The sequence below is a fragment of the Paracoccidioides brasiliensis genome (genome assembly GCF_000150735.1).
Source record: "Paracoccidioides brasiliensis Pb18 unplaced genomic scaffold supercont2.11, whole genome shotgun sequence".
NCBI classification, from domain to species: Eukaryota; Fungi; Ascomycota; class Eurotiomycetes; order Onygenales; family Ajellomycetaceae; genus Paracoccidioides; species Paracoccidioides brasiliensis.
This window is the reverse complement of record NW_011371368.1, coordinates 169,896-195,000: the sequence shown is the minus strand read 5'-3', so window position 1 is coordinate 195,000 and position 25,105 is coordinate 169,896. Positions and strand designations below refer to the sequence as shown.

The following is a 25,105-nucleotide window of genomic DNA, read 5'->3' as shown; positions in this document are numbered from 1 at the left end:
ATATGCTTGTTTAAGCTTGGCAATGACCCTCCAGATACTCTCAAACTAAGTTTTGAAAGAAATATATTGGCGGTAACTGGCCCTCAGACTGTCTATGTCGACTCTGCTCTAGATACGTCTCCATATTACTCTCACTGCTCAAGTTGCCTTTGAGGAAGTGCCGATAACACCCACCCATTTTCAGTACTCAACGATGAGGAGCATGTATTTCTAGCTTTTGTTTATTCTCATCCCAGTTCTCCTGTTTCTTACTTTCAATTTTTTCCCCCATCTTCATATCTCACGAATAACCAATAACTTATACCCCTTGCAATAGTTAAGGACGTCGTCGATTCTATTGAAAGTACTCACTTGTAAATTTGGTATTCCCATATGTAAACCAATCACACTGTAAGAGATATAATCCTGGCAGGAACTGAACCTAATAGTGAGGTCGTAATCGGATAAATATGGTTAAGAACAAAAATAGGAATTGTATATACATTAAACAAAATAAATTCGGACAAGAGAGTCGAGGTTATCTATATATCTCCTTAGCATGTAAGAGGTATCTATCTTACACCGTGCTTGACATATTTCCATAGGCAAATATGTGGGTACAAGGTTGAATTAGATATTAGGCCCAGCATCGATATCCACCACAGGCACAACAGTGTCGCTCAGCTTGACAGCATCAGGGTTGCTATCTGCAATACCGGAGTACTTATTAATCCAACCAAGGACTTGCTGATGCCACACCAAGCTGTTCTCCCGTTTGAGTACCCAGTGGTTCTCATCTGGGAAGTTGAGGAAGCGACTGGCGACGCCGCGTTCTTGGAGCACGTTGAAGAGGGCAAGGCCCTCGGAAATGGCAAGGCGGAAGTCATTCTCGTTGTGGATGACCAGTTGCGGGGTGGCGAATTGGAGAATGTTCTCTGATGCTGAGGGATCGAAGCGTTCGTAATTTTTACGGTTGTTCCAGAGGGTGCCGTTGAACTGTTATTCCCAGTGTTAGTCGTGGTTAGATGGAAGTAGTGATAGGTATTAGACATGTTCAGGTTTTAAGAAGAATGGGTTAAGCAAACGTACGTCATGTTCCATGAAAAATAATTCCTCAGTGGAGATCTTGTTTTCCGCAACGAAGGAACCGTCATGGGAGACAAGCGCTTTGAATTTGCGACCAAGCGGCTTTCCTTGAATCCAATTGACCATGAAACCACCATAACTAGCGCCGAGGGCAACGCCATTATCCGTGTCAATATAGTCAAAATTATCACGAATATATTCCCAACCTTTGACAAGATCCTCGTAGGGAGCTCCACCTATGAAGCGATGAATTGTTAGTATAATTCGTCTCGCGTTGGGGCACCAGCAACACCAGAAGAGGGGTATTTCTCCTACCCCAGTCGTTTTGAATTCTATCACAGAATTCGTCTCCAAAGCCTGTGCTGCCAGTTGGGTTAACAGCCACAACGACATAGCCTTGATCGGCGAAAACCTTGGGGTTCCATCTAGTACTCCACGAATCTACCCACGCCCCCTGAGGACCACCATGGATAAGAAAGGAAAGTGGATATTTCTTTTTGATGTTGAAACCTTCCGGCTTCACAATCCAGGCTTGGACCTTTAACCTCAATTAGCAGATGATTAGCAAGCCGAGGGAAAGGATTCAAACCTTGGTCCAGGAACCCTCATAGTAAAATTCGTCAATATCCTCAGGGCCTAATCCCGCCAATTCCGGGTCGTGTTCGTTGGCGGAGAAGAGGACTTTTGGTTTCTCATCAGGAGCGACAATTGCATAGATGGAATTTGACCAGAGGGTGGAGGTAGTGGTAAGAACGGATGGCGAGTTATTGAGGAAGTGAAACGCGCTTACCATACCGTTGTCCGTGAAGTTTTTGGGTACGTAGTCTGCACGTGCGTTGACAGGCAGGGTGAATAGTCTGCTACGAGCGCGATCTTCAGACAAAATATAAAAGTTGGCTCCATCAGGTGTCCATTTGATGGATTCCGGCGATCTATCCCAGTTACTGGCGATGCTGACAATCTTTTTATTGCTCAAGGTGGCAACGTAAATAACCCGACGGTCAGATTCATAGTTGTATTCCTCCATTTGGAAATATGCCAGTTTTTTGCTATCCGGGGAGAATACAGGATTGGATGAAGCACCCACGATGCCGTCAGCAGCGACGGAACTATCAGGACCGTTGATGGGAACAGCAGTCGAAGCACCATCGTGAGGAACAACGTAGATGTAGCTAGTAGTGTAGTTGGCCTTGGGCAGCTCAGGGGCCTTGGTCATGAAGGCAACAGTCTTGCCGTCTGGAGAAAGGTCATAGTCGGATGAGACTCCAAAAGGTGGGTAGGGAGATTCGGCATATTTTACGGGAGCAACAAGATTCTTGAGTTTCCCGTCGAAAGTGTATTTCCCGCCGTATCCTTTCTTCAAGGAGCCAGAGAAAACAGCATTGAATTCTGTGGTCAGCCAAGTGTCCCAGTGACGAGGCCAGAGACTGTCATAAATACGAGCAGAGCTGAGTTGCTTCGGCGCCAAGGTTGGATTGTAGAGCTTGCCGTCACTTGTCGATTGACCATAGAGCAGAAAGTTGATATCACCATGTTTTGTTATAACAGCCTTGAGGCCTTGTAATCGGCCGCCGAATGAGGCGACTTTATGGCTGCTACATGACAACTGTGAGCAGTTGAATAATTACCAGTGACCTGTGGAGAGAACCTACCTTCCCTTTCCAAAATTTGTGACATCAGAAGCCCACAACTCAACACCACCTGCAACCTCTGAATTAGTACTACCATTAATGTAGAGAACGCTGGTATCCTTTTCTCCCAGCCAAATGATTTCCGACACATCGGGATCGTTGGTGAGAAGACTGGTCTGTCCTGACTCTAAATCAAGCAAATTCCATTCAGTTTTGACCGTCTTGTGCACTTCGAATGAATATTGGGAGAGAGAGAAAAAGGCAAATTTCTACCAGTCGGAGTCAGACAAGGTCAGTTGTAATTATATTAAGTCAACTTAAAAATAGAGATGAATAACAACTTACTCCCGATGGATTTGGGACGGCTTCGCTTCTTCGAGGAGCTGAAATCATTTGCCTATAGACCCCTATTCGTAAGTGCGACTCTTCTTGAAAGTACTACTATTAGATCGATAAGAATATAAGCGTAAAAGCAAGAGAAGCTTACTCAGGTGTCATCGCGACAACCTGTGACATCAGCGCCGCCGCTGCGGACAGCCATGTTAGAATAGCCATGATGGGCGTGGTTTCACTCAATTAGGGTTTGGCACCCAGTCGAGAATAAGCTCAATGTATCAGGATGCGTTCCAAACGCATCGAGAACTGTGAACAGTTTTCCCGCGGCATAGGCTGTATATTTATGCCAACGGCGAGGGGCTTGCGGAGCTCGAGAAACTATTAGAGAAAAAGTCAGGGATCGCATCAGACAGAGCCTATCGTAATAACTAGCAGTCCCCGGTTTTCTGACCGACTAAGGGCTTCCCCTCTCTGGGGTGGGATCTCCCGAGGATCTCCTTTTTAGAGGACAAGCTTCCTGGAGCCTTTGATCATGCTGTTGTCCTGAACTGGGGAAGGCTGTACCCAAGCTGGAGGAAGCCGCACGAATGCGGATTCTCCATTATTATTCTGCATTTCCCGCCCGCAACCGCACTCGCACCTCAACAGCAGGCAACACACTTACAGGGAAGATACGGGAGGGAGGGCTACCTAGGTAGTTACGGCTGGGAAGATTCTCTTGCCACAGCTGCACGGTCACCGTCGACCTGCCCTGTGATAGGCGTGGACCAATGGGATTGCTATCGCAATTATGCATAACGCTGAGAAACACGAGTGGGATAGGGATGAGGTGACATTGATCTCAGTCCTTTTGTCAGGTTTTGCCCCTTGCTGGTAGGCTAGATTGAAGGATCTGCATTTTCTGCAACGGCTCAACGAGCGAACAGAGCGTGTGTTTGACGTTGCAGCAGCTAAACCCGCACTTGCTCCCTCAAGTTGGTTGGTTTGTTTCTTAATACTACTGCTCGCCGTCGTGCCTGTGGCAACATTATTATGCAATATATCAAAGCAAAAGAAGGTTACTCCGGATTCTGAACGTTCAAGGAGGCCTCACTGCCGGGCTCCATTTGGACAAAATTCTGCAGGTCTTCTCCCACCAATAACTAATGCGTCAGCCTTTGAACGACGAGGATGTGGCGTTACTGAAAGCCCACGATCCACGGAACAATATGACCCTAGTAAGTCCTAGTGTGAGCCGGGTTAAGTTGGAAAAATATGTGTTTGTTCAAGAATCCCCGTCAACGCAATGGCTGGTTTCACAACAGATTCATGTGCTGAGCAACCCGAGATTTGCGCGAAGGGGAAACTGACCTTCCAAAGTGGGCAATCTTGCATCAGTCCCTGACAGTCGAGCCCTTATTGATAGGCTGTCACACTCCAGGGCAACTCTTTTAGTCCCTACCAGCCCCCCTCATTTATCTAGGCCCATATAAACCGTCTTGGAGGATTTGTTATTTTGGATACGCACTGAGCTCGGCAGTTAAAAAAGCGGATGCATCCTCACCGACGCAACCGATGATACTTTACAATTTCAAGGATGTTCCAGGAGCTCACCGTGGCTCAACTGTGGCTAGACGGTTTCTAGTTCTTCCCCGCGTCTTTTGAACTCTAAAAGAGAACCGCTAAAGGACTCGCCAGTTTGGTCCTATGCCGGCAGGCTGTGTTGTCAATGCGCGATGACGGAGCATGAAACAATCAGCAATTGGGTTGCAGGCTTTTCTATCAGTCCTGGCAATACCCGGAATGCTTGACGTTCGTTGCTCGTGGAGGGACGATGCAATGACCCCCGATTATTTAGCAATCCTGGATTGAAGTTGAAGCGCAAGGAACAGGGTCAAGCCCAAGAACTGGAGTCTTGGTAAACTTTGGAATTATTTCGTCATTTTCTTTGCCTCAACTCCACGAAGAGATTCCTTGAAGCCCAGTGGGCAGAAGTCTAACGGGGAATCGAACGGGGGGGTTGGGAGTCTCGATATCACGTGCGAGCGTCTCTGCTTGCTCCTCTCCTCCTCCTAACGCTTCTCTTCTTCTATAAACCTCCTTTCCATCAGTTGCTCCGCTATCCATTTCATATGAGGGAAATGGGATGCTGCAAAAAAATAAAAATAAAAAATAAAAATAAAAAATAAAAAATAAAAAATAAAAAATTCGGAATCGTGAGATGAGAACTAGGATTCCAACAGTCGATTCTTTGGTGTGCAGGGACAAGCGTGGTTTGAAACAAGAATCCTTTCTGTTCCACTAGTATGTTGTTCCTCCTTAGGATTTTGTTCTGAAGGAGATCTTTGGAGGCCGCTATCAAGGATGGTGATAATGTTGAAGTATTGCACGACCTTGTTTGCTTGTCATCTTTTTCTCTCTTGCATCCAACCATGACTTCCGAGCTTTCCTAACCCTACACAAAAAACTGGACAGTTGCAAAAGACGAGTGCTCACAGTGCCGGATTTTAGTAGCTCTTGAAATTTGAAAATCATGAAACTGCCTCACTTCTCACGAGAGGTTCCATATAATTACACCACGAACTTGATGGAGGCAGACTGGATTAGGTGAAGCCACATCGAGCTGATAGGGACCCTTGCGAAGCTCCGCATCTCTGTCGTGCAAAAAAAAAAAAAAAAGAGAAAAAAAAAAGAGTGAGCATCGCAACTCAAGGGAATATCATCTCCTTTTCTAGCAGCGCCTAAGTCGTAGGCGTACCCAATCTTCATCTCGTATATTCGATGCAACAATCTCAACCCCTTTTTTATGACCACTCCCTCCCTGATGCACAAATCTTAACTCTAACGAGCCGTGGAAATCTACCCTTCACCCAACATTGAGCATAACCACCGCAATAAGTGCTCCATGTCATCTTCTCAATTACTTGCCCAAGTACAGGAAAGCATTTTTTTCAGCAGTTCATTAAAAGGTGCAATGTCCCCCTTCTTTGCTATGATCGTTCCTGAAATCTTTAAAAATTGGATGGGTTGAATGTGCTGGAAATTTAGGCCTCGGCAAAAGTTATGCAGTGGGGTACTTTGCTAGCAACGCTCAGGAAATATGAATCCTTATTTAAGTCATGATTATGATATTTTAAAGGCTGTTATTTACATAACAAGAGCACACACATAAATGTTTTAGAGTCTGGCAAGAAGAAAATAATATATTTGTAGATACTCGAAAGATATACGGCGCCATCAACCAACCACTCGGCCAAACCCAACCGGGAAAACGAAGCTCCAGGCAGAGAGTGACATAAAAATGGAGCAGGAGAGCGTCATGTCCAGCCTCCCATCCCCTCCCTTCTACTTCGCGGATGGCATCGCCAACCTCCGCGACCTGGGCGGCTACGCAATTTCACCCACTTCCTCCGTACGACGCAATTACCTCTTCCGTTGCGCCACACTCTCCGATACCACGCCTGAAGGCGCAACTTTCCTCGCCGACAAACTGGGTATAACCACTATCTACGACTTCCGTTCCATTACCGAGTCAGAGCGTTCCCCCTCCGTCGAGATCGCCGGAACAACCCGCCACCATGTTCCCGTGTTCAGGGATCAGGATGCCAGCCCCGAAAGCCTTGCACTGCGCTACAAGGATTATGCCTCCTCTGACGGGCCCCAGGGTTTCATGCGCGCATATGCGGAGATATTAAGAGCGGGGTCGGCAAGCGCGTTTCGTGCTGTATTCGAACACATCCGCGACAGATCTGAGGAGCCTCTGCTCTTCCATTGTTCGGCCGGAAAGGACAGGACTGGCGTGTGCGGAGCGCTGATTTTGCGGATTGCGGGAGTTTCTGATGAAGTTATTGGACGTGAGTATGAACTCACTGAGGCTGGGTTGGGTGAGTTGAGACAGTACTTTATCGACAGGCTGCTGGTGCATCCCGCATTTGGTGGGGATAGAGGTAGCGCTGAGAGAATGGTTGCAGCAAAGGCGGCCGCGATGATGGCGACATTAGATTGGATTGATAAGAGGTATAACGGGGCTGAGGGATATTTGAAGACGGAGATGGGATTCAGTGACCAAGATATCAGGTTGATAAGGAAAAATTTGGTCATTTCTGAGAAAGCAATTTTGTGATGAGGGAGGCTTTTTGGGGGGTAATGATTAGCTGAAATGAGGTTGTGATCCTGGGCTTGCATTTTCTTGATGGCCTCTTTTGCTTCTTTCATTTTTCTGTATTTATGTCCGAGAACCATAGGATACCAATATAGATCATAAACTGAGATTAGCAGTAGCGCATCCGGCACCCCGCGTCATCGTGCACATTTCTCATCCCTACAACACAGTTGCAAATCACCAGTTCTCCCAAACAACAGCAGAGAGAACTTTTCGCATAATGCCCCAATGGCCAGCAGCGCTCCGTGAGTGCCAACGTAGTATGTCACCCACGTGTCCTTCTGCCATGATATCTTGTCCACCATCCTCTACTTTTTCAAAAGTCGCGACATCAATTTCAAATTTAGGCATCATGTACATTTCCCTGGACTTGCTGCCGAGGAAGTCGGCTTCGGTGGGGTTTCGAAACACCAAGGGCGAACTCGTCAGTTTGCAGAAGATAACCATGTTGGTAAAATCGCCTGTGCTGGCATTCGCGGGTGGCTCCCCTTCACGGAATATCCTACAATTCGGGAAAACAGACATGATTGTTCGAACAATAAGGCCTGAGGAAGGGAGAGACAAATCTCCAGCATAATTCTAAATTCAGATACCTCCTGTGTTAGAAAAATTACGTAAAAGTAAAACAACAACAACAACAACAACAGAAAGGAAGCGGGGAAAAAGGGAAAACTAACAATCGCAATAACCCCGCCTTCCTTGAGCAGGGAACGAAGGCCTTTCATAAACTCCACCGTAAATAAACTAACTGGCTCCACCCCGCCAGTAAAGACGTCATGCACAATATAATCGAAGCTGGGTACTGGAGTCGCCCGGTTCGCTTCAGCTACATAGCCAACAGCGTCCTTGATAACTGTTGTAAGGTTTCCTGGGAGACTGAAGTAATCTGCAGCAAGGCGGTACACTGCAGGATCTATCTCAATGACTGTGGTATCGATGCCGTGGTTTACGAGGGCAGTGGGCGTGGTACCAATTCCGAGACCGCTATGTTTGAAATTAGCAAAAGCTACCGCTAGCAGAAGAAACAGGAGGAGCAGGTTCAGTTACATAACAAGAGAATTGGTGCCGGGCCCCCCCTTCCTTGGGCTTCCGTCGTCGGTATTAATCAATCTAACCGCTTCCAACATCGTGAAAATTGCATAGATAGGTTCCCTTACTTCCGGATGTTGTGTGTTGGGCATCTGCGTCCATTCTCCACCCAGGAGACTATGGTCGCATCTCAACACTCTATAGCGCTCCTTTACATTTTCCACGACCGACAGATATCCCGTCAGGGACTCCTCTCGGTGCAGCAGGATGAAATTTTCAGTCTGTAATGTTGAGTTTAAAAGCGCGGTTGTGTGTTCGAGGGGGAAATGCACGTTATACCGAGAAGAAAATAGCAGCGACGGCAACGCAAGCACTAGCCATTTTGATGGAAAAGATATTGCGTAAAGTGAAGCGGCCATAAGTTGAAGAGGGATACGTGCCATCACAGCGGATCTCCCTATATACCTAGGCAACAAAAACCCGATATATTTCTCGAGAGTGCTGAAGAGTATATATGAACCGAAAAAAGGACCATGATTCCCCAAAGATTCCCCGTATCGCCTCAAATCAGCGTCGTCAAGCAGAGTAGCTGCTGAAGACACGGACAAGAGAACTAAAGGGAAATAGGTGAGAGCCTCTGTCAGGAGTGGGCCATATACAGGTCCCAATTGCGAACTCCACCTAAACAGGAAGAACTGGATAGTCTGGATACTAAATGCCAACACCGGCAAAAAGTTCTTAATCTTCGCAGAGAATGTCTTTCTGATTTGGTCTTTGCCGAACCATCCACAGAGCGCAGTCACCATCATCCCTCTGCGGTGGAAGGCTGCTGAAGGGACAGATCCATAAACTGGCGAGAGCGTCAATTGCGATATTGGCGAATAGGCGGCTGTAACCACCAGGAGGAATGCAGCAAGGGCAACTGATTTGATAGTGTCCGTTGAGGAGGCGTCTTCATTTCCAGGCGGGACTGCTGCAGATTCAGCTCTATCCGGTTTGCTCCGGGCAGGCCTTCTGCCCTTAGAGGGTGTCTTTGCCGGTGGCATGACGACGAGTACTCTAGAGCAAACAAATACCAAAAAGCAATATTTAAATTGGATAAATTGAACAGTAGGAATTAAGTCTTGTTTGCTGAAATGACCTGTTCTTGACAAGTTAATGGCGAATTTACGCGCCAGCGCGTTTTATCGAAATGGTTTCCGCCTTGTTCAGCCCCATAACCGGACCAAAATGGAGGCAAAAGTAAAATGAGGACTAGAGAGCACGGTGTTGTAATAAAGAATATCGACTTCCAATATTAGCATGGGAGGGGTCTGTTAGAGGGCGCATAAGTAAAGATCTGACGTCGCGAGCCGTAGCAATTCAACTGATTTCTCCGTTGTCGGGCAAGTTAGCGAGGAGATATTTAACTCGGTTGAAGCAACGTCGAACTCTGGTAACTAACTACACTGGAATGGAATAACAGTGCACGCACTTCTAGGAGTAAATACCTCAGTTTTTCATTCGACTCTCTCAAACATGCCTATACAAGTTGCTTTTACCTTCTCTTTACTAAATGTTAAGCTCTGAATCCCAAATCCCCTTCTCTGTAGGGGCAATGTCGGGCGAAATACAGTGGGAGGTGTTCAGAGACACCAAGTTCCAAGGCAATATCCTAATATCACAGCAAGTTCATATAATCAGACTCTGCCTAGATATCCAAAGAACTGATTTGCTGTTTCACATACATAGCTATAAAAATATCCTTCGTGAATTTGGGACTCGAAAAAAGCTATTTGAAAGAAACTGGGGCATTTAAATGCAGGAAGCAAAAGAGCTCAACCTTGTGAGAGAAACTCTCGGATTTTCCTGGAGGGTTTTGTTATCCGGTTTGTAGCTGTAAATTTTGCCGAGTCGTCAAAGACGTGCCGCAATGATGATAAGCTGATGGAAATACAGTAAGACGTTGACGCTGAAAAAGTTCACCGGTAGTAAATCACATCCCTATATTCCGGGTTGATCGACTTGATATTACTCCATCACAGCTTCTGTGGATATTGGTGTTTGGTTAAGGAACGCGCCCTCTCATCCTGCAAATTCTGCTCCATATATATCTCTTTCTTCTAGAATTCATTCATCATGAAGGATATATTCCTGCTTGTTTTTCTTTCTAATTAGGTTCGGCCGCACGAGACCATAGATCGATTCCAGTTAACCCCCGTAAGGTCACGTGCGGCCTGTTCCTCCCAAACTCCGCGGTTTGAGCCAAAAACTTGCCCGCCACAAACTGATCACTACGGTCTCAGCTGTTTCTGCAAAATGCTTGCAGGTCGCGGTCTCCTCAGACCTCTGTAGCAAACCTTACAAGAAATGGATTCGGAATGTCCAGAACACAATGCCTTTGTTTCCCATGAACACGGGCTCTTACATGCCATCCAACAACCACAACAAGCGGGCAGAAAACCAGCCTCAGCAGACCTCGCAACTCCACCCCCCTCCCTCGGTTCAGATCAAAAACCGCCGCAAAAGATATCTCGATACGCATCCTGATTACTTCTCTTCAGCTTTGGAACTAGCCGGTTAGCTTGGTCTGCCGTTCTCTTGACTTTCCCTGCTAACAGTGATGTGAAATAGACCCTCTCCTCTACGACCGCCTCATCAGACGATTCCAGACTGCGACCGAGAGAGAGGAGGAAGGGCGTGCTAAGGGATACTCCGGCGTCCTCGAAGCCGATCTGATGCGATCAGAAGCTAAGATGGAAGCGCTGGCGCATCCTGACCCGAATGCGACCATAACATATGCCCGCGGGCCCAACGGTGAGATTCTAGCGGAGGACCAAGATGAGATCCCAGAAAACAAAGAAGAGGGCGCGGAACGCTGGCGCTGGGAGATGGAGCTACGATTTTTGAGGGGTGCAGACCACGAGTTTGATTACAGCGTCGTTGATGAGAATGAGGAATATGACGACTGGAACGAGGCGCAGGAGCGCTATTTCGATGAAGAGGAACCGGAATTCATCCTTGAAAAGGATGAAGAAGGGGATCGAAAGGAGGAGTTGAAGGGTGAAACGGGCATTCAAGATTTTTAACATTTTTGATTCTTGCCTCTGGAGCGTTTTTGATTGAGAGTTAAAATGTTGGGTCAATGAATGACTCCGTCCGTAGGGATAGTCATTTCCGTAAAAAGTCCAACACACAAGGGCGGCTTATTGCTAGCAATCACCACATTGATTTTATTTTACTTCTGGGAGCGCCCAACTTCGCTCAACTCTCGGGCAGAATCCTCTCATGCCATGGCCACTGTCCGGTTGTTGCTCCTTAAGGTTACGCCAGCCGAAACCATATCAAATGCGGGCACGACTCTGAGCACACCATCGAAAATGCGGGGAAAGGCTATCGTTCAGAACTAAAGCAACAGCCAACTTTTGCTCAAAACCTGTCTCCTTTTATTGTATCCCATTCCAAACCCATTTATTACCAATTGCCATTTCCTGTCCAGCTGAAGCCCATTATCTTCCAAAAATATTTGGCGCATAACCTCCGTCATGCTGTTTAGACGTGGCCTGGCGAACAACAACAGCGGAGACGGTGAACATGCAGGAACAGTGGCGAATCCGAAACCCAGCGAAAAGCCGCTTGTCTGTGTGATATACTTCTTCGCATCGCAAATGTCTCGCAACATTCAAGCCGCGATCCCCCCGCCCGGCGTGAACCCAGCGTCCAGCACCCACACTGAGCCACGCAAGGTCCATCAACTTGATAACCTCTTATCAAAGGTTCAGCACCATGCACAGTTGAGTCCACTGATCACCAAATTCGAGACTATCCCCGTTGAGATGGCGCCGCCCGGCCGTCCCCGGGGAACATCTCGCGAAGCCATGCATGACACTCTGCTGCTTGTGAACTTCAAGAGCAAGCAAGCGTGGAGAGAGTGGGTTCAGACGAAAGAATGGCAGGAGTTCATGCAGAGGACTGAAAAGGAGGCTGTTTTTAGACGCTTACCTCATGTCACCTGTGCCAATAGCTTAAAGGGTTTGCGAAACCCGATTGAGGTGTTGATGGCTTAAGTCGACGGTTCTAAAGTTATATACGGTATGTCTGTCGAATGAACCATTTTCATTGGATGGAAACCATGGGAAACATGGCGGACGGGGGGGATACGGAAATGATCAAAGAATTCTATAAACAATGTGTATGTGTTCTCCCCTTGCAAATTCCAATAGGACTAAGGCTGCGATTCTACAGTCCCGCGCATTGCGACTTCTCCTCCCCAAGGAACTGAGCCAGCCACTCTCTCGAGGCTATCCGTATGGTCCTGATCCCGAGTTTGCTGCGGGCGAAAAGGGAGCCTTTGGAAATGCAGAAAATTTCTTATGCATATGTCTGGCACCAAAGCTCTTTTTATATTTGCCTGATTGCGGTAAATGTGGTGTTGGGTAACTGTTTTCGCGCAACCGCAACCGCAACCGCAGTCGCCGTCGCGACCACGGAATTTTGGATTTCATTTTTCTTCCTGACCCTTTTTGTACATGGGATGCTTGGGGGGGGGCAGAATGGATGCTTGAGTGTGCTCTCCAGCGGAAACAATAAATACTCGTTACCGGCAGTATGGGCAAAAACCCAATGCAGTCTCACATGGTATTTGTTTCTTTTAATACATATATGACAGAACAGACATAACTTGAGGCTACAGGTCGAGACTGCCTTTTAGCATTTTGAGAAAATTTATATTACCGTGAATCCCTTACCAGATACTTTTATTATTATTATTATTATTATTATTATTATTACCGCTGAAGTTCACATGGGGATACGTGCAGAATTACTCAAGGCAAGGCTGGGGCCAAACCCAGGCAGCTGATGCTCCATGATCAAAATTACCAAGGAACAAAATACAAGTCTCCTGATGAGCAGACGTTGGACACAGCCTCTTTCAAATTTCACCAATACAGATAATTTTTTTGCACTTACGGGTATGGCAACTGCAGTTCTGTCGTGACCAAGATGACTACACCGTAAAATACGGCGGTCGAACATTTCAAAACTGACCCTTGCTTAATATACAATAATTACAGATGAACCACTAGCGAAGGGAAGCGACAGACCCAAACATGCAGCCGAGGGCAAAGACGCCTTCCTGGGCATTGGGCAGCGGGGCAGATGGCAGCCATCAATTATCCATTTGCCTCGGGGGAAGGAACATCAGGGAGGGGGCCTTGGGCAAACGTGAAATGCATAAACTACCGCTCCGGGCTCTTGGCGTGTATGATTGACGTGGCTTGGGGCTTGGCAGTGCTTGGCAGTGCTTGGCGATATTCCAATATCCGCTGCTTGGCGTTTTTGATCGGTTTTGCGGACGGCTGCAACCCAGATTGGGGGCTCGGCCGGCTTTTGCTTGGCTGTGCGATGTTTACTCTCTCGCTGAGTCGCGCCGTCCGCCGTCCGCCGTCCGCCGTCCGCTGTTTGCTGTTTGCTGTCCGCTCTCCCGGCTGTCCCGGCTGCCACAGGACTAGGTTAATTATTAACATTGCCTATTTAGTTGCTCCGTGGTTGCCTCTGCAAAAATCGTCTCATCCATCATCTGCCAATGGCCGCCTCCGCGGACATTCTCTAGCGGAGGAGGAGGAGGAGGGGGGGGTGGGGGTGGTACTGGATGATCGATGGGCTGTTTGGCTGTCGGTTTTTCCAATCTTGCTTGGCTCTTCACGTTGGCCAGGATTTTGCATCTGCCGCATGCCAGTCAGACAGCTACTTCGTTGCGACTGAGGGGTTATGCTGTGGCTGTGCGAGGGGGGGGGGGGGGGGGACTGATGGGGAGCTGGGGAGCTGGGAAGCTGGGAAGCTGGGAAGCTCTTGACCTGCCGTACGCCCTTCAGAGAACAGAGAGTACAGAGTCCAGCATCCAGACAAACCTCCCCCCTCCGTTTCGACACTGTGTCCGTTGTTTTACCTTAAAATCCTCGGTCATTACAAGCTGGTATATTCACGGAGCGACCTCAAAAAGGGTCAGGGCATTATTCGGTGTGAGACTCTTTTAGATATGGGTCTTCTGTCTGCCCTCGATCTAAGAGAATGGTCAAATGTTTCTACACATAACATTACATATATACATTTATACATCCATCCACCAGTCCTGAATTCCGTAATCTCCCCTGGATAGTCAACTGGTGCATATATATATTCTATTAGCTGATGTAATGCTTGTCTCCTTTCTCCACTGCACAGGGAACTCGTCTGCAAGAGTTTTCAGAGGAAATAGAAGTATTTTGGTAGAGATGCCATCCTTCTGATTGCCCAACATCCTAATCCAAATTCCATGAAGGCCCCTGTCCACCCTTCCTATACTGCATACCCTATGTTTCTTCAACTTTTTCCTTTTGAATTCCCATGTGTAACCTATGTGTAGTTATTAAGTATGACACTTGGCATGTGCTTTTCGGCAACGGGATGCTGCATTTTCTATAGACGTCCCCCGAGGTTCCAGCACCCAGTTACCTTCTTCTCATCCATTGGCCCAACATCACAGCATTTAGTTGCCGTGCTTATGATGTAGGTTTCAAGCTTGCTATTTAACGTATACACGGACAAGAACATATATATGTTAGATCGTTTGAAGGAGAACAGTGGACCCCGCCAGGAAGTTCCGTCGGGGTAACAAAATGCTGGATCGGCCAGCGGGATAAAATACCAGGCGGTGTATCGTCATCCTTTTCTTCTCTTCTCTTCTCTTTTCTTTTCTTTTTTCTTTTTCTTTTGTTGCAAAAAAGAACACGGAGAGGGGGGCAAAAGGAATATAATACCTGTAACTAAACAGTAGTAAATAATCTTTTCAAGAAAATTCTCTCTGGATCTCCCCGTTCGAAGGAGGAGCCAAGAAAGGCTCAAATGTTTGATCTGTCTCATTCTAGACCGTCTGAAAAGAGTTTTTTTTTTTTTTTTTTTTTTTTTTTTTTTTTTTTTAAAAAAAAAAAAAAAAAAAAAAAAAAAAAAAAAAAACTCTCTCGAAGTTCTCAAGCTGAGATCTGCCTCCTTATCAAAAAACAGATCATCAAAAACATGTTGTGCTACGCAAGTCGTACCTCATCTTGGCAAAAGCAACCGAATGGGGTTATGGAAGCATAGTTAACTAGTTATTTTTTCTACTGAATAATTGATGATACGTAGTTAGTTAGTTAACTAACTGGTTAATGAGTTATGTGCTTACGCAAGCGGTTCGATGAAGACAGCATGCGTCGTCCCATCATCCAACATCCGCTCTGCCCATGAAACTCCGCCCAAAAGGGCAGCCAGCAAACGCTTCTGCGCCAGGTGACGACTAGTTATTGATTCGTAACCCATTACGTTGGCGATAAACTTAGTAGTTAGGTACCCGCAATGCGCGTCCCAGTGCTTGGCGAGTATAAAGAGCCGCCAGTCCCGACACCAAGGCAGAAGTCGTTCGTTCACTTGGCGCAAAAAAGAAAGAAAGAAACCGGAAGCAAGAGATTGGGGTGATGCATAGTCATCTTAAGAATCGGGGACAGGGTATATCGGGGCAAGGCCAAGCTTGGCACGACTGATTGATTATTGAAACGGCGGGGTGCGTACCGTAATTAGCCTCTACGGCGGTCCCGGACGGAATGCCAAGAGGAAGGCTTCACCTCCGCCACACACGCACACGCACACGCACACATACAACAACGACAACGACAACGACAAACTCCTCCTCTTAACCAACAATCAGCCTTGGCGCCTTTCAGGTCGTGAATGTTAGTTAGTTAGTTAGTTAGTTAGTTAGATGTGACGATCATTGATCTGTTTTGCGGCAAAAAGAAAAGAAAAAAAAGAAAAAGAAAAAAAAAGAAAACCCTTGGCGCATCTGTCTTGTCTCGCTGGGCGTTGTGGCCTCCATCTCTCCTTAATCTTCCCAATGCCCCTTCAGATGGTGTTTCTGTTCATTCCGGGAACGGAACGGGAGAAGAAAGGTGGGAGGGGGGTGCCTCGTATCCGTGTCAGGTCTTCCGCCTTCCCCACCCAGCTGACTTGGCATGTATATTCAACCAAGAAAGTGGGCTGGATAAGGATCGCGAAACTTCACACACTTTTACATACTCATGCGTAGTGATGCGTCGTGTCGGATCGTATCCCATTACATGTGCTGGACGTTTGACGACGCAGCCAGCCCAGCCAGAAAGAGAGGAACCGGTACGAACAGGAAAACACAATAATGAAAGGAGGGTGAAACTGAACGCGAGGATGTGTGCCAAGCAAAATAATGCAGATGATAGTGTACGGCGTACAGTGTAGTGTATTGTCGATAGCAGCCTCGGCATCAAATATGCAGCCAATATCATCGCTGGAGAGTGAGGTGTATGTGTGTGTTGGTGACCCGTGAAACCTTCCCTTGGGAGGAAATCTGCAACCGCAAAAGTCCAAGAGAATCCGCAAAGCCGCATCATGCGCCAAGAACCCCCTCCCATTTTCCCCTTTGCCAAGCCTGGATAGATTTGCAGATCGGCGCCCGGGATTAATTTTAGACTGCAGCACCAAGAACTGCCGCCAAGGCTCCTAGGAGGAAGGGCCGCGCCCGCCCTTCTCCCAAGCAGTCTTCACTGATTGGATCGTGTCTGTTATTTTTATTTATTTGTTTTCTTTTCTTTTTGGGTGGCTGCATAGGAGTAGTGTCACTGCTGTTGCTGCTGCTGCTGCTGCTGCTCAGATGGTGGATCAGTTTTTTGAGAATGTTGAATGTTGACCTCTTGACTTGGCCCTTGATGACTGGCTGGGGGCCCATGAGAATGAATATTTGCAATCCTCATTAGGAATTAGATATACATTACTTCGTAACAATAATAGCAGAATGAGTATGTGTGTAAACGATGTAAAGAAAATGAAGGATATGGAAAAAATTGAATGACAAAGAGTCAGGTAGAAAAGAAGGACAAAACACAAGATGTGTTGTGTGATGAATGTGTGAAAGGCAGCAACATGGAAAGGAAAGCCAAAGGTTGGGAAGAATTAAAAATAAAAATAAAAATAAAAATAAAACAAAATAAAATAAAAAAATAAAATAAAAAAAGAATTAGGATTAGAATTACCTAATTATCTTATGTAAAGAGAAAATTAAATAATAGTTAACAAAGAGGAAAGGAATCAACCCACCCTTAGCAATACATGATTTTTTTCTCTTTTTTGAAAACAAGAAGCGTAGAATGGACCAATCACCACCAGGAAATCATGAGTTTTAATGACAACAACCAAAGAAAATCCAAAGGAGGCAAAGAAAGGACAATAAAATGAGGGTGAACACACATCATCGCCCGCTGCAGATGCAATCATAGCGGAATAAGCTTGTAAAAGAAAAAGAAGAAGAAAAAAAAAAAAAAAGAAGAGCTTACAAAGGGGAAGAACGCAGCAAGGTTAAGCACTGACACCAAAACGTACCCAATGCAACCACCATGAGAAGGTGAAGAAAGGAAACTAAAAACACAAGAAAATGTCGATAAACAGAAACAAAACACAATCTCAAACCACCCATGCAATCATGCAATGTATGTACGTAACTCGAAGTAGCTCATTTTTAGCCTGCCCCTATTAAGAAAGAAAAAAGAAAAAAGAAAGAAAAAATAACAGGAAAACATGATCTGATTATGAGAGTGTTTCTCCACAGGTGCATGAGTGAGGGTACAGTTAGGTAGGAGGAATGGAGAATGGCGGCGTAGTGTGTGGATAAAGGGGGCATTGGATTTTTGCAGGGTCAGGGTATTTTGGGGGAAGGGGAGGAAACAGGGTTGATGACCGGTGATCGTGGAGGGATAGGTAAGATATAGGGGTGGGAGGAAACAAAAGGCAGGTAGGGCCGATTATGTGGTGTGCGAAATTGGTTATGAGGGTCAGAGTAGCGTATATTGGGGTTGGGTGGATGCCAGAGTATGTGTGAAATTCGAGAGGTAGGAAGTGGAGAACTGCGCCAGTAGCACATCCCCAAGCCATAGGAGCTGTTACTAGGTAGCGCAGCGTCTCATAAATTAGGCAAGGCTACTGATAACCATCACCCATATCAAACCGATGTTGCAGAATGATCTTCTTCGCCCTCGGGAAATGGTGATGATTCTTTTGCACAAACATGCGACTAGCAGCCTTATGACACCCACTGCTCGCCGCATCGATTGACGTCACAGCCTTAGCCGGGTCGATGGGTTCCGGCGCACAGCATTCAATAGACTTAAAGAAACGGTCCTGCATCACCTCGTGGGCTGTGGAGCGTCTATCGGGGTTTGGATGGAGCATTTTGAGCAACATGCGCATGATCCCGGCGTGCTTGATCTTGTATCTGAAAATGGGACCGCATTTGGGATAGTTGGTTTCTGTAACAACACGGTCTGGGTTGTTTGCTAGGAATTTGTTCCAGCCTTCGATGAATTTTGCGTAATTTTCGTATTTGGGTTCTGCTGCTGGCCAGGGGTTGCCGCGGCAGGTAAGACTGAGTAAGACTATGGCACACGACCAGATATCCAGAGGACGAGGATCATAGTTGCCTGTGCTGTTGTAAGTAGCCGTAAAATTTAACATGGCAATTGTAAGGAGAGAGGGAAATGAAAATAGTGAAAAAAGGTTACCTTTCTTTTCCAGCACTTCCGGTGCAATGTAGGGTAAACTGCCACAGATACCGGGAGAACACAAAGTGACCTCCTTCATCTCCTTACCGCACATGCCCCCCGAAGCACGCAGTCCCGGATGGATTCCACTGAAGACCTCCGAAACGCCAAAGTCGGTAATCTTAACATGACCCTCATCGGAAAGTAGCAGATTCTCCAACTTGATGTCGCGATGTGCAATCCCATTGTCATGTAGATACGCCACGCCACGGACCGTTTGTTTAAAGAAGCAGAGATTATCGACTGGTTCGAGGTAATCCTTCTGGACGAGTGAGAACAGCTCTCCGTGCGAGCACATCTCCATCACATGGTTCCATCGGCCATTATGCGTACAAAGTCGAAAGGTCTTGACAATATTAGGGTGATTCAGGCTTTTAGCAATTGAGAATTCAGATTTGACCTTCTTGATATATTCCTCCTCATCCTCGTATTGCCCACGTTTCCGGAACTCCTTAACCGCATATTGCTCAACCCTTTTCCCGCCTTTCCGACACATCACTTTGACCGTCGCAGTTGCACCTTTGCCAATTTCCTTTCCCCTCTTGCCTGGAACCCTGCTAGCACTCACATATTCGTCATTTAATTCGCAGGTATCGACGTAAAAGTCATCAGGAAGACTAGCACTCATCCGACGAGATTTCAACCCCACACCTGCCACGGCTGGTATTGAGAATCCAGGACGCTCAGGTTGATTCTGCACATCACCTAAACTAGGAGATCGTATTCTTGACTCTTCCCTTGGAGGTCTAGGGGTTGATCCAAACATTATTTTGCCTCGATCCTTTAAGCTCAGTCCCGTTGAGGAGCGAATGGGTTTCTTTTGCATGAAAATTGACTCTGATTGCGTAGATATGCCCAACATAGCCACCGCAGGAGGCAGGAATGTACTTGACGGAGAGGACGGGGATGGAGGTGAACCTGAATGCGATGAAGATGGCGAAATGTGAGAAGGAGATAATGATTCATTGCGAATTATGGTGTCTACCGAGACATTCTTGGGTTGGTTTGCAATAGGCGGGCTATGATATGCAGTTTGCGCAGTAGCGGTGCCATCTAAACCGTTATTGAGGCTGGCTTTTCGTCGAAAAAGCGATCTAAAGGAAATGGATGCAGATCTTAGCTGCGATGATCGGGGAGTTGTGGAGGCTGTTGTGGAAGTAGCAGTTGTGGGACGGGAAGAGGTTACGGGTGTCGTTGGGGGGGTAGCATCAGTGTTAGTTATTATTGGCTTGGAAACAGCTTCAAAATGCGGAGAATCATTGAATGGAGCGGTGGGGTGTGAATCACTCGTTGGAGTCAGCGGCTCAGTCGGTTCGCTAGCAGTTTCTTCATCTCCCTCCGCAATAGCTTCTGGTAAGTCATTTATTCGCGTGTTTTCGAGATCAGGATCAGCTGTAAGTGTCAAGCCTGCAAGAGGATTTGTGAGCTGGCCATTTATGTGGTCGGTATTGCCAGCAGATGAATGGCTGCCCGACGGGTACACAACATGTGTTGACATTATTGGGTCCGGCATGGCTGTTTACAACCACTCAAAAATATGTCCCTGGTTTTCTTTCTTCCTTTCTCAACAACAATACACTCGGTTGCTCCTTGAAAGTCACCCAAGAAGATCCGGATGCTGATAAGAGTAAAAATACCTTAATAGTTTGATCCAGCCAAACTAATAAACTGTCACTTTTACTTCTTCTTTCCCTCCGGATCTGGCGGGTATTAAGATGTTCGAAGATCTACGACGAATGAGCTGCTTCAGACGCCCGGCCCGATCAGATGAGTGAAGGCTCACTCTGTTGAAGGATGTATTGGAAGTGAAAAATGGTGTTACGGGGGATTCTTCTTGGGCGCAATCGCTAGATTTGAATCTTTTCAGGAGATAAGGAGTCTTTTTCGGGGGATCTGGACGGGCAGAGAAGGAGCGGTTGTCGGCTAATTCCCCTTGCATGGGAGCTAAAGCAACCGAAAGGGTTGAATAACTATATGATGGGGAGAGAAGGTGAGTGGATGTGGGAGGGAGCAAGTTGAATACGTGGAACCCATCAGTAAGTCGGATAGAAGATTATACGAAAGTTGAGGGACAATGTAGCGGGGGATTATTAAAGAGTTGGAGAGGATAGATGCGAGTTGCGAGTGGCCAAATGTATTAAATATGAAGTTGGGATGAGAGGTTGAGTGGAGATGGAAGAGTTGAAGAGGCTGAAGAGGCTGAAAAGGGATGAAGATCAGAGAGATGAAAAGGTAAAAAAAGTAGAATGAGAAGAGGAAATCCGAGGATATAATCAGGGATGGAACCGCAGTAGTTAAGGTTGGATCATTTGTTCAGCGGGAAAGTGGAAAGTGGGAGTGGGGGCGTAAAAGTTAAGTATATATGGGGAAAATACGGTAAAGAGCCATGATGCTATGATGACACTGCAAAAAAGAAGGAAAAAAAGCCTGACGGGTGCGCTGCTTGGCGTCCAGTGGTAACTTTCGTGAACGGCAAAAATGCAGAGCCCTCAGTACCGCGAATTACCGGTACGGTGTCCGCTTGTCGGTATTCTCAAAGTAAACCTTGGAAGGGCGATCCTCGTATCGTCGTGACAGAAAGTTAGTCAGTTGTGATTTGTAATCCTTGGCAAAAGAAAAACTCTATTCGAAACGAAAGATTGCTGCAAGTTGTTATACTAAGCATGTTCAGAGGAGGTATTTTGTATCGTACATATTTGCAAAACACCACCAAAAATACGCATAAAATGGCATATAAAACAAAAGTCTCCCACTTCATTTTAAGGTCCTGAGTTTGACACCTTCGAAGACAAACTGGTGGAATTGAACCGATGATGAGCGGTAAAAAAAAAAAAAAAAATTAAGTATTTTATACAGTAATTGAAATATTGAATATCTTTTCTTGCGATATCTTCCCTTTTCACATTTGTCTGTTATTTCTTCCACCGTCGGGAGGCCTGATAATATACGCCCTAGGATGGCCATTTAATGACTACTAGTCACTAGTGACTAGCTGCTCGCGCAGCCTCTTGCGCAGCGTGGCATGGCAATGCGACAGAATCACACAGAGCCTGTTCTTTGCGCATGAATAGTACGGGCTTCAACTCAGTGGCTCGCAAAAAGTTTGGACCAACTCTTTTATACAATTAAATCCTACGGACATGTGTTTTTGCCAAACTCGGGCAATTTGATTTCCAAATAGTTGTTTAGCGCCTGATGAAGGAATTCGAACTTGCCGCGTCGCTCTGCTGTACATACTGGGGCAAAAGGTCTGACCGGCTGAAGACCTTTTAAAACTATATTGGGTATTGTTGCGATCCATTGGATTTGGACGCAACCGTTGATCCTCAACTAGTTATTTTTTGCAGGGAGTCGTTCTCTGCTTTAACCCAATAGTGGTATTTCATGGGGCCCGTTCTTGATATTCTCCATGTCTCCTCTCATTGCCACAATCTATGGTTCCATGTGGAGAAGTTATGATTAAGTTAGCCCCTTAATGATCTGATCGAAGACGTCAATCATACCCTTCGGCTACAGGCGCAGGGGCCACCACCTGGAGAATTTCCAATATGGAATCAAGGACAATCTTGTCTGCGTATGCCGCGGCATGAGCGGCAAGGACCCTGTTTTTCTTTTTCTTCTTTCTTTTCTTTTATTTTTAATTTTTAATTTTTTTTTTTTTGGGCTGGAAGTGTTCCAGAAAGGATAGATATCCATTTCTTTCTATGATTGTCAAGTTCGGGGAGAATGCTGCTACGATACAATACGGGTACGGGGATAAACCGGGCTGGCCTGGGCAATGAAATGATACGATTCAAGATCTTGCGCCTTATCTCCTTGTTGTGTTGTTCAAGGAGACAAGTAGATGGTTGGGATGAAGGGAACCTTGCCTGGGATGGTCAAGAAGATGCCCAGGTGTATACATACATGCACCTGATTGGGGATATGTTGGGGAAGAGTGGAAATCGTTCTGGAACTAGCTTTCAGAGAAATTGCCCAAGTTACACGTTATTAAACTGTGTAGCGCCCCCTTCTCACCTCCCCGGCCAAATTTTCATTAAAGATCCATGGATAAAGCACCTAAATCTATGCCGGCGGAAGATATCAACCTGTTGCTATTGATATCAGAATTTTCACGACCGTTCTTTTCAGGCCCCCTCCCCCCACGATATCATCACATCATCCAATCTTGAATTTTATTCTGTATAGTGAGGAGGGTTATTACTAGTGGATCATAATAGGAACCATCTAGTTATCATACGAATGCCACCCAGGAGCGGGCCAAGAAAAGCACATCATATCCGGAGCCGACGTCTCGGGCCAAGCTCACAATAATGCAGGGTAAAGAAGGAAAGGTTCCATGCCCACGTACGTTCCATCCATACATACCCACATCCCTCTTAGCTTTTGTGACCCGTAGCATCCCCCCGCCTAGCCTTTTTATTTCATTTTATGAATATCTCTCCACCCTCCCCGCTCATTTTCCCGCTCATTCATTGTCCCCCCATTTATCCTTGGCACCGCCGCTGCGCGGACCCCAAGAGATAGAGATGCCAATATTTATTACGCGCAAATTCGTTTTGAAATGCTTAGGCAGAAAAGATTGGAAACTTAACGAGAGAAGAGGAAATCCTTTCTTTCGGTTGGTAATTTACCATCCCCTCTTTTGGGAGTCATCTTTCGGTGCATCATCAATTATGATCAAACACAAGCATATTAATAACGTGTGTCAGTGATGCACTGCACGTCCATGCCCGACGGCAGTGGGTGTTTGGGTGGAAAGCGTGGAGTATTAGTTGCTCTGATAGAGGCTTCAAAGTAATATGATTATGCACGGGGCAATGCATTCTTTTTCGGTATTGTAAAAATAGAAAGAGTATTTACAGAAATGCTAAAAGTGGTGTCAAGAAGAAGCGTTTTGGCTCTACAATAAAGCTAAATCCAAGGGACTAAACCGTCAAACCGCTTTTATCTGTTTTGGCCCCAGTTCTGATTGGGCCATTGGTTCCTTCTTTAGCTTTTCTGGAATTCCCAAGGTTCGCGGGCACTGGGGGGTTCGAACTTTTGTGTTGCATTTTTCCGGGGTTTATAGTCGAACGTGGTTTAATAGGAGAGCCCGTCTTTCCAAAACCAATGGGTCACCCCACACATTATTAACACACCTTTCAACCTCCCGCCTTCAACAACCAGGTTAAGGACAGATAGGAATTAGGATTAGGGTTAGTGAAGGAGTAAGGACCTTTGAGAAATATAGTGAAAAAATCACCGTCGTCTAGAGTTTCTGGGAGATGTGTGTGAGATAAATGTGTGAGGTATGAACTAGTATGTGTAGTTTTTAAATGAGCAGTGCCATGATTTAGGGCATTATTCATAGAATCCAGTCTGAAGATTTTTTTCTGGCTGAGATTTAAAACTGCGATCAACGTTTGTTAATTTAAAAAACCAACCCCATTTTTCCCGCACTTTGCCGGAAAAATGTGTGCCGAGAATTAGTTACGAAATGAAATCCTTTAACTCTATCTTTCCGTATCAATACACGCTGGTACTGAAAATTATACCCTCTGTCCCCCCTCCAAAACTATGCTCCTTAAATATTCCGGAACGCTCCTTGCTGTCGCCACATCTCTTGCATCAGAAGACCCTCCCAGACTAGCCATGCACGAAACAAGAAGCTGGTGCGGACCGGGGGAATGTCCAAGAATCACGCTGGAACCCCGATACTAACCAGCAAACCTCTCGTTGAGCTTGGTTCATTTCAAACATGGAAAAATCGAAGTGTAAGTAACAAGCTGACAAAAAAATATTAATCCGAAACAGCCGATTCGAACAACAGCTTGGGTACAGTAAATTCTCCGTAGATTTCTGGCAAGGAGAGTTTGTTCGGTACCTCGGGTCAACTTGCGGAGTTATCAAGGACTGAGCCTAACCGACAAGTTTTAACTAACCGCCCATCCCGAGTCCCAGGTTGAACTTAACAAAAAAGGGAAAAATAAGAGAAGAACCTCCTTCGTCGAAGTAGTTAATGCATCCATATCACTCACAATGCCAAAATACCAATAGCATTGCCCTGTCTTCGCACGAGGTCGGTTGGATTTGGGTCTACTTTCAGCTTGAACCCAACCATGTGGGATAACAAGAACAAAGAGGCAAAAGCAACCCAGATGATGAGCTGGGCTGCTGGGGGGTGGTTGGGCTTGGTTTCTTCTTAGCCTATGATCCCTATACCAGGGGTCGTATTCAAGTCGTTATGCGCGGGAGTGCTTGTCATTGTCGTTGTTGAAATGAACCACTACGCAGTACTACTTCTA

At 46.2% G+C, this 25,105-nt stretch overlaps 7 protein-coding genes across 7 annotated transcripts; 3 read left to right on the top strand and 4 right to left on the bottom strand.

The window, feature by feature from the left end:
• Positions 1-609: 609 nt before the first annotated feature.
• Positions 610-3,251, bottom strand: PADG_07315 (uncharacterized protein; the record flags this gene model as incomplete). Its single annotated transcript, XM_010764369.1, has 7 exons — positions 610-975; positions 1,069-1,301; positions 1,381-1,603; positions 1,655-2,657; positions 2,718-2,965; positions 3,042-3,093; positions 3,184-3,251. The coding sequence occupies 7 exons, from the start codon at positions 3,249-3,251 to the stop codon at positions 610-612; spliced, it is 2,193 nt and encodes a 730-aa protein (XP_010762671.1).
• A 3,061-nt stretch (positions 3,252-6,312) lies between these two features.
• On the top strand, positions 6,313-7,134 carry PADG_07313 (uncharacterized protein; the record flags this gene model as incomplete). The annotated part of the gene is made up of 1 exon (XM_010764509.1): positions 6,313-7,134. One exon carries the CDS (start codon positions 6,313-6,315, stop codon positions 7,132-7,134), a length of 822 nt encoding a protein of 273 aa, XP_010762811.1.
• Positions 7,135-7,350: 216 nt separating this feature from the next.
• PADG_07312 (uncharacterized protein) lies at positions 7,351-9,248 on the bottom strand (the record flags this gene model as incomplete). Its single annotated transcript, XM_010764368.1, has 3 exons — positions 7,351-7,752; positions 7,851-8,157; positions 8,221-9,248. 3 exons carry the CDS (start codon positions 9,246-9,248, stop codon positions 7,351-7,353), a joined length of 1,737 nt encoding a protein of 578 aa, XP_010762670.1.
• Positions 9,249-10,576: 1,328 nt separating this feature from the next.
• On the top strand, positions 10,577-11,270 carry PADG_07311 (uncharacterized protein; the record flags this gene model as incomplete). The annotated part of the gene is made up of 2 exons (XM_010764508.1): positions 10,577-10,760; positions 10,816-11,270. The coding sequence occupies 2 exons, from the start codon at positions 10,577-10,579 to the stop codon at positions 11,268-11,270; spliced, it is 639 nt and encodes a 212-aa protein (XP_010762810.1).
• A 456-nt stretch (positions 11,271-11,726) lies between these two features.
• On the top strand, positions 11,727-12,248 carry PADG_07310 (uncharacterized protein; the record flags this gene model as incomplete). Its single annotated transcript, XM_010764507.1, has 1 exon — positions 11,727-12,248. The coding sequence occupies one exon, from the start codon at positions 11,727-11,729 to the stop codon at positions 12,246-12,248; it is 522 nt and encodes a 173-aa protein (XP_010762809.1).
• Positions 12,249-13,421: 1,173 nt separating this feature from the next.
• On the bottom strand, positions 13,422-13,916 carry PADG_07309 (uncharacterized protein; the record flags this gene model as incomplete). The annotated part of the gene is made up of 2 exons (XM_010764367.1): positions 13,422-13,690; positions 13,787-13,916. The coding sequence occupies 2 exons, from the start codon at positions 13,914-13,916 to the stop codon at positions 13,422-13,424; spliced, it is 399 nt and encodes a 132-aa protein (XP_010762669.1).
• A 4,282-nt stretch (positions 13,917-18,198) lies between these two features.
• Positions 18,199-20,331, bottom strand: PADG_07307 (HAL protein kinase; the record flags this gene model as incomplete). The annotated part of the gene is made up of 2 exons (XM_010764506.1): positions 18,199-18,698; positions 18,780-20,331. The coding sequence occupies 2 exons, from the start codon at positions 20,329-20,331 to the stop codon at positions 18,199-18,201; spliced, it is 2,052 nt and encodes a 683-aa protein (XP_010762808.1).
• Between the last annotated feature and the right edge of the window lie 4,774 nt (positions 20,332-25,105).